Here is an 8,776-nt window from a genome sequence, read left to right as displayed (position 1 = left end):
CGGCACACGGGGGTGAACGGCAGGGCACACGAACAGAACGAGAACATAAGAGCTCCCTCACAAGCCCCAGCATCCCGGGGGAGAGCACAGAGCTGCCCCACGGCCTTGCAGGAGGGGGCAGAGGGGGCGGAGAGGGGAGAGGACTGCTTATTTGTTTCCTGGAACACCCTGTTAAGAATCTCAGCAATTGCAGTTAGTGCCCGGTCGTTTGGCAAGCGGAGTAGCTTCTCGTCGTTCCCAGCTGCACGGGATCTAATTCGCAAACACACCATCTTGCATTCAACACTTAAATGGAAAACAGCAGCCCCGGGAGGGAGGCAGGCGATCTAACTCTGCAACCCCGTTTCGGAGGGCTTTATGTTTCTATTTCTAGGTCTGCGGACTGGTTGGTGCAGTCCTCGGAGAGGATTTCTTTGAGCGCCGACCCTCCCTCTTCTCGGATCCAAAACCCACTCTGGCGGTTATAAACCGCAATTAGACGTGGGGAGAAAACGGGATTTGGTTGGGCCTTGGCCGGCCAGTATAAAATAGTAACTAAAATCTGTTTGAGAGCTCAGATTCTAAAGGGAGATGCTGCTAATTCTTCCCCCACTGGAAACCTAGTTAAAGGAAATTAAGGCCTCTCTTAAAGGTATCTAAGATTAGAGCGCTTGGTTTCCGTTTTCTGTGTTTCTATGGGCCGAACGCCCAGGTCGGTCAGCGAGTTTCTCTCCGGGTGGAATGACGGATTCCTGTCGCCCGAATTCTAAAATGATAAATTCGCTTGGTGCTGCAGCTGCAAACGACTGGCGCCCAGCGGCCCAGTCCTGGCAGTGGTGTTGCTGGGGCGGGAGGGCGGGGAGAGAAGTAGGGGTGAATGGGGAAGGGAAAAGAGCCAAGCCTCGGTAAAAAGTTGGGAGAGCTGCAGGGAAGGAAGGAACTGCGGCTCCTCGAGGCCCTCGGCCCCTTTAAGTTCTTCACTGACTCAGCTAAGCTTCCCCCTCAGGTCGCGTTTTTTATGAATGAAAAACGTCCTTACATTCATTATATAAACAAGCCTGTGCTGATTGGCCAATGGGCCCCGGTGCATAAATTATGTAAAACAGACCCCTGAGAGGTGGGGAAGGACGCGCTGTTGACCAATGGGGACCGGAGTTGATGGGGCGGCTTGGCTGGATTTGCCCGCAGACAGGGTAAACAAGAGGTGATGGACAGCCGCTGGAGCGGCCTCGGGCCAATGGGAACGCTACTGGGCTATAGCCGCGGGCCAATAGCAGAGGGCGGAGCGGCAGGCCGCTGGGGGCCGGGCCAGCGCTCCAGCCTGGTTGGCAGCTGCGGCGCAGAGTCCAGCGGCTGGTGCGCGGAGCAGTTCAACGTCCCCGTAGCGGTTCGGCCCAGCCATTAGCCTAGGCGCCCAGGCCCGGTGCGCGCGTGCGTGAGCGCGCCTGCGCCCCGGGGCCGCTGCAAGGGGAGGAGAGCCGCTGCCTCAGGTGAGGGGGCGTCGAGGAGACAAGGGGGCTTAGGAGGGGGTGTCCAGGAAGGGCCCAGCCGGCGAGAGTTCACTGGCTGATTCAGAATCCTCAGAGTCTGGGTGCACTTTCCATTGGGGTTGGGTCCCCTTCCCTCCCGAGGCTGACCACCCCCTCCTCCCGCGGCCAGGTCCGGTTCGGTTCCTGGGAGGCGTCGGGCGGGGGCGGCTAACGGTTCCGGAGCTAGCGGAGAGCGGGTTTCCGCACGTCGCGGGGGAGGCGAGCGGGAGCGCGAGGTGCGGAGGCTCCCGGGTGGAGATGGAGGGGCGGGGAGTTGCGGGCTTTAGTCTCTGGAGACCTGAGAGCCCCGAGGGGACTTGGAGGCTCGCGAGAAGAGGCACTCGGCAGATCTTTGCAGGGGGGAGGAGGGGGCTGAAGCAGCGTATGGGGAATGTTTGAGAGTGATGCACCCCCACCCCAGCACCTGGAGGGGTTAAGTGACATAGGCATGTGCAGCCTCCGGGGTTGGGGGTCGGCCAGGAACTTATGAAGGCCTTGCAAGTTTCAGGATGTGGAAAGCGGACACCCAATCACCCCACTCCCACCCCCAGCAGACTGAGGGCGTCAGGCTGCATGGCGATTCTCGAGAAATAGGAGAGCATCAGAACCGCGGCCTGGGGATGGTGGAAAAGAAAAAAAATGGGTGCGGAGGGCGGGGGATGGAGAGATGCTGGAGCCTCGCGCTGGATTTGGGATCTGACCGCATTTTCAGAGGGGAGGGGACCTCTGGGGGAGCCGAAATCCTGATTGTGGAGGGGTGCCAAAGAGAGATGTTTGGAAGGGTGTTTTTTTTTGGGGGGGGGCCGATTGGAGGCGGTTGGTAGCGCCTGGCGCCGCAGCTCGTTTTTATGAATGTGGGTGACTTTATGAATGAAGTGGGTTTCTTGCGTTGGCTCGCCGCTCCCTGCGGCTTTTTTTTCTTTCCCTTTTTGTGAATGAAGCATTGAGCTTTCTTCCTAGGACGCTGGGGTGAGGGGCCTGCGTCGGAGGCTGGGCGAGCTTTGGGAGTGGGGGCGGGGGCGCATCTGAAGGAGTTTTCTTGAATGGAGAAGGCTGGGAATTGGGTGGAAGTGTGTCTTGTTTTGTGAATGGGGGCCAGTGAGAGGGATCCAGTTACAGCCTTTACCTGATGTGGCGGCCGCGGCTCTCTCTCATTCATAAAACCGGGCCCGCTGCGCGCCGCGGGGGAGGGGCCTCGATCGCGCCGCTGCGCTGTGTTAAAGTTTTTCCTGGGGGCCCCGGGAAGGGGGGGGCACAAAGGAAGTGGTTTAAACTCCTGGATGAACTCGAGCCTTCCCTTCAGGCTTTAAAAAAAATTACACTTTGAACACGATTTTTCTAGCCCTTGAACTTTGAGAGCTGCGTTAAAGATCCTTGATCCCTCTTTTGGGTTCGCTCCTTTCTTTCATTTAATTTTTTTAAAGGTATTTTTGCTTTTCATGGTGAAGTATTTTTGCAACGTATTTCATCATGAGACTCTGAAAATATCTCCCCCTCCGATCTCCTACCCGTTGTCCCCTTCTCCCAATAGACATTTACAGAATTTCTAAGGCCACGATTTATTTTATCTGACAGATTTTTGAAGGCTGCAGAGAACTCATTTTCTTGCCCCTCAGCTCACTGCTGATGCGCCTCAGGTTTTGTTTACCGTTTGGTGACATTTGGGAAAGAAGCTTTATTCTGAACGTTTTAGCGCTGTTTGGAAGGCACGCAGGCAGGCTAGCCGAAGTGTTTTTCTAGGAAGTTATGAAGTGTGCAGTTTTGTCCCTCTCCCTCTTTCTCTTTGACTTGGGAAATATCTTATTACTTGGACCGAAGTGCTGAGAGGAGGCTGGCCGTGAAGGGTTTCCTCGTATCCTGCTAACTTACAAAAATTGGATATGTTTCACACAGTGTGAAAAACAAATTGGATGGAATTGCCCACTGAGAAAAAGTTCCCTATCTAAAATTTGTATACAAGTTAAAGAAAAGATTTATCCTGAAGTGTTTAGCATTGCTTAGAGCTGGGATGAGTGAAATGAATGTTTCCCCCATTTTGTTGACTTAACTGCGTTTTTGTTTGAAGAATAAAACAGTGTTCGGGAAAATGGCACTTTAATAAAATTGTTAGTTTATACCTCTCAAATTAGAAAAAGTTCCTCCTCTCCATTCTGACCCCCAACCTCCCTTCCTAGCCCCAACACTTGACAGTGCTGAAACAAGTTTAATTTTATTTTTTGGTCATATTTGAGAAAAAATGATTTCATTATAATAAACTCATTTTTCTTTCCATGGATCTTTTGCTTTTAATGCTTTTTAAAGATCTGTGGTAGAGATGCATTTAAAATATGTGCAGTGGAATTTAGTTAACTTTATGCATTACTTTTCATAGCTACTTTATTCTTTAAGAAGTTGGAGATATCACAGACATCTCTGTAAGTTGCCACAGAGTCGGTGACATTTACAGACACTCCAGCTGTTTGGACAGAAGGTTTAAGTTTTAATAAAAAGCTGTGTGTGAAGTTAGGTATACCACTGATCGTTGTATTCCTGGAACTATTTTTAGTGTTTTACCACTGACCTACAAAATACTTTTAGAAACAGTATGTATGTCAGATTCTTAATTGCAAATAATTTGGAATGCTTAAACGCAGTTTTTCTCCTTCCTGTCACTGTACTGTCAAAAATTAAATTATGTCTAAAAAAAAAAAACCCTAACACTACAAACGCCCTGGGGAATATTCTTATGGAGAGAATCTTGAAATCGCCCTTTTTAATGAAAATAAGGTTTTTTTTTTTTTTGGTAGGGGACAGGTAGTAGTAAACCTATAATTTTAATGATTAAATAAAAAGAGAGAGAAAAAGATTAAAAGACTGACTAGGTGAATGGATTTGGCACTAAGTACACCATGAATCTTTGATGCCCTTAATCAAGCCCAGCGTTAGTCTGTAAAGCTTACACCTTGAAGTGGGCTTTAATTACCTCAGAGAAAGATAGTGATTTTGCACAGGCCCTAAAAGGACAAGCAACATAAAATTACTTCATTTCTCTTTCTTCCCCCCTCTCGGTTAAAATCTCCCAAATTCGTATTACAGGAGGACCCCTTTCCCCCCAGAAATTACTCAATGCTGAGACCTTCCAAAGTGACATTAGAGACATTGGAAGCACCATGGATGGTTTTTATGATCAACAAGTCCCTTTTATGGTCCCAGGGGTAAGTTTATGTGGCTTTTGGTTTGTTTTGTCTTCCCTCTTCGAACATGAGTCTTCTCCTTATTGGTTTATGGCACAACTCCCTTTGGACCCCTTTCTTACACTTGAGTCTTCACTGTCTGTTGGCCTCTTTCAGAAATCTCGGTCAGAGGAGAGTAGAGGGCGGCCTGTGATTGACAGAAAGAGGAAGTTTTTGGACACAGATCTGGCTCATGATTCTGAAGGTAGTGAAGCTTTCCCCTCTGTTGTGGCTTGTTCACATGGCTCCCTGCAAAAGCTGCATGCAGCCAGCTCTTCCCTCTTCTCCCTAGCAGAAGAATTCTCCTCATTCTGGTGTCTTCTGTTTTCAATTCCAGAGTTGTTTCAGGATCTCAGTCAACTTCAAGAGGCTTGGTTAGCTGAAGGCAAGTTTCTTGGCTGTCCTATTTTCCACATAAAACATTTTACTGTGCTTTTTAATAAAACTTAAAGGTCTAAAATAAAAATCTCTTTTCCAGCACAAGTTCCTGATGACGAACAGTTTGTCCCAGATTTTCAGTCTGATAACTGTAAGTACCTTTCTGGTGGTGGCACATGTGTTCTAAAATTTTTTGGTCTTGGATCATCCAAGTCTAGAATACTCTTTCCAGTTGTAGCCAGCATATTTGGACAGTGGAATGTGTTTGGTTTCTTTTAATAATTCAAAGTTAATCCCCCTCCAAATTTGTTTCATTCCTTATGGAAATTATTTCTAAAGTGCTTTTACTGTATTGCAGGTGAGATTTACTGAACATGATTTTATCTTAAAATGTCTTTTTGCCTAAGAATTTTGCAAGGCTTCAAGATCCAAATGATAAATTAATTGAAATATATAAGTTGTTGGACCAAGCATCCATAAATCAGTCATCCTTTTACAGTGGTTTTTTGGGGTTTGTTTTATAAATTAAATCCTTGATGCAAATCATGAGCCTGACTTTTTTTTTCTTTTAAAGGTGCAGAAAATAGTTAATGGAAGATTCCAGTTAATTGTTGCTTCACCAAACATGTTGTCAATTTTGTTTCTAGTTCAAAGTTGACAAAAGGTGGTCACAGAGTGACCTGATTTACACTTATTTTTCATGTAGTTGTCAGGACTTTATCATTCAGAGAAGAGTAAAAACTTTCTTAAAATGGTCTTTAAGCGCTCATATCACTGAGATAACAAATGCAGTGGGAGCTCAAAAGGCGGCTCTTGGTGCTGGCACAGGCACAGTTCGCATTACACTGATCTTTTGGGGCTGTCCTCAACAGGTCTAGGAGATTTTATGGTCCAGGAAGCGCTATCAAGGACAAAGCTGGCTGATGAAATTTGAGCAGCACAGGGCAGCTCTAGAGAGCATTAGTTACTGGCGAATGAGCAGGTTTAAGAGAGGCCTGGAGAAAAATGCTGCCTCTCTTGAGAGTTGCATCATAGAGAAATTCGTGTCTTAGTCATAGTTTATAATAGCAAGCACCTGAGCCAGGCAAGGATTCGATTTCTCATTTTGCACCAACACATTCTTCCCAGCTTTGTTTTATCTCGTGTGTGTGTGTGTAAAATGCCACTGGGAGAGAGCATATCTTTTGGTGTAAGTAAAAGTTGGGTGTTCTAAATCAATAAATGAAAGACCAGAGGTACCAGCTAATCTTTAATGATAGGCCTCGTATTCAAGGTACAGTGCTGGGAAACTTTGAAAGGGAACAAACTGTAACCCACAGATGCATGGTTACCTTAGCTTTGTCACAGCTTGCTGTGAATGCTTTCGATAGGAGAGTAAATGCGTGTTAATTATTGCCCTCTGATTGCTTTCAAGTGATTGGGAAGCTTGCCACTAAAAGACTAAATAAAGATAACCTAAATTGTGTGTGTGTGTGTGTGTGTGTGTGTGTGTGTTTGCAAGATAAAAGACAGGATTTGTAATCCTACTTTGTTCCGTGCTGACAATTTGGCCCAGCCTTTCCGGTTCTTGCTCAGAGCAGCATAAACTGCAGTCTGGGAGGTGGCTTTCTTGGCAAAGGTAATGCTTTTATGACACTTGTTTCTCTGTAACCCAAAAGAGTTAAAAGGAGGGTGAGATGACTGCATTCAGGTTGATTTCATGTGCTGAATCAAAGGTATGTTCTTTAGAGAAAGATGTCAGCAAACAGGATTTATATTTGGAGAGATATTTATCTGCAGGAAGAAGCTAAAGTGAAGGAATCAATAAATGTGTTTTGGCTCCTTAGAAATAATTCCTGCTCAGCAAATAGAATGTGCTAACTTCTTTAATTAAAGTGCCATACCTAAAATGGAGCTGCTTTGGGAGATGTTTCTGCTTACCAAGTGTGATGTGTTTCTTACTTTGTTTGCTTTTTGCTTTAACTTCTTAAGGTTGAGCTTTTCTGTCTTTTAAGGATAAAGCAGATGGTTGAGTAGCCTCAAAAAGTCTCTTAATAATTCTTTCCCCCTCTCTGACTCTTATTTCTGGAGGTGGAGCTTCAAGAAGGATAGATTCAAATAGAGGTTAGGCAGGAACACAAATGTGGGGAGGTGTATCCTTGAGCCATTTATCCTTGCTGTTACATGTGTAACTGCTTTGACTGCAGTTGAGACAGGCAGTGTGGACTCATGGGAGCTGGCAGAGCCCAGGGCTGGGCAGACTCTCTGTGAGTGCATCTCACAACCTCCTGCTGAGGATCAGCTTCCACTCCAGTCACCTTCTGGAAGAGCCCATGATTGTTCCAGGGGAGGGGGGGGAATCTCATTTAAATTTAATGAAATCTTATGAACTGGTTTGAATCACCCGATCAATGAACTATAAACCAAACTCACACTTGCTAGGTAAAGCAAACCTCTTCCTTAGGGTAGCAGAAACGTTTGTGTCTTCAAATATTCTTCTGTGGCCTGCCACAAGTAGTAGTCTACCTTTCCTGTTGCTGATGATTTAATTTTCCATCTTGTATGTGTGAGAGTTTTTGTGTGTGTGAGAGAAAAAGAAATACCAAGTAATGTGGGCAACGCTTTATTTTAGAACGTCAGGTTTGAAGATTATGGCTTACCTTTTTTTGATAAACACTGTAAGCTCAACTTCTAAAGAGATTATATTTTGTAAATTTTCTAGATTTGGGTTCCTATCCATAGACATCCATCTATAAGTGTGATTTAAAGAAATGAAATCACTGTTCTTATAAGTCTTATAGAAATGCCCAGCCTACTTCTGGTTGTATAGATTTCCCCTTAACGTCACAAATTCAGACATTAGTAAAGTATCCCCCACCTGGAAACTCCTAAAGGTCACATTCAAGGGAATAGAAGGTTTAACCTGTAGACATAGGGGTTCTGCCAATGCTGTCCATCGTCCCTTGATCCTGATGAATAATCCTGAAGATCCCAGATTGTTTGAGCTAGAGGTCCCTTGTAGAGATGGTCTTGCCTAACCCTTTAATTTTACTAAAGGGTCTTGCCTAACCCTTTCATTTTACTTATGACAAGGTCCGGATAGCTGGGGAGACTGACTAGTGATTGGGGGCAAGTGGGAGGGGTTAAGTGAAATGAGGGGGGAAAATGTATAAAATCATCCTTGAAGAAGCTCTCACAAAGCTGCAGAGCCAGGGAGCACTGTCACGCTCAGGGCTGCTCAGGGCTCCCCCTCATTATTCCAAATACCTGGAGCTGGCCCTCAAGAAGGCCTGGGAGAGTGCTGGCTGCCCAGTCTAACCCACAGTTCTCTTCATTCTACAATCCCAAGAAACCAATTCAATATCTTGGTGCTTTGAGTTTTTTCATGTAGGATTTGGAAGAAAGAGAAGTTATAAAACGGAAAAATTATGAAACAGACATGTTTTCTAGAAGACATTAGTGTGTATACAGATAAAACTACGAATATATATCCTGTATATTATAAATGTGTGTATAGCTACATGTGCCTTAACACACAGAACTACCAAACCACAGAATCTGGGTCAGCAGATAGATGTGTACTACACATTTTTACTACACATTTTCACAGAATTAGCTGCAAATCAAAACCATGGATAAGAATGGAACTCAAAGTGCTTAGATTTGGGGCAGGGGTGGGTAGTCGACATTCATTTTTCT

General features: G+C 45.6%; 1 protein-coding gene across 2 annotated transcripts in view; it reads left to right on the top strand.

The window, feature by feature from the left end:
• Nucleotides 1–1,320: 1,320 nt before the first annotated feature.
• Nucleotides 1,321–8,776, top strand: part of ETV5 (ETS variant transcription factor 5) — a 56,488-nt gene continuing 49,032 nt past the window's right edge. Inside the window, exons 1-5 of one of the 2 annotated variants that reach the window (XM_032631482.1) lie at nt 1,321–1,469; nt 4,584–4,702; nt 4,838–4,925; nt 5,058–5,105; nt 5,199–5,249. In XM_032631482.1, the coding sequence (XP_032487373.1) occupies nt 4,658–4,702; nt 4,838–4,925; nt 5,058–5,105; nt 5,199–5,249 (232 nt within the window). In that variant the 5' untranslated portion in view covers nt 1,321–1,469; nt 4,584–4,657. The remainder of the gene's footprint in view (nt 1,470–4,583; nt 4,703–4,837; nt 4,926–5,057; nt 5,106–5,198; nt 5,250–8,776) is intronic. The other variant, XM_032631483.1, reaches the window with a different exon arrangement.

Source organism: Phocoena sinus, chromosome 4 (assembly GCF_008692025.1).
Source record: "Phocoena sinus isolate mPhoSin1 chromosome 4, mPhoSin1.pri, whole genome shotgun sequence".
Classification (NCBI taxonomy): domain Eukaryota; kingdom Metazoa; phylum Chordata; class Mammalia; order Artiodactyla; family Phocoenidae; genus Phocoena; species Phocoena sinus.
Note: the sequence above shows the minus strand (reverse complement) of the source record. Positions and strands in the feature narration are given on the sequence as shown.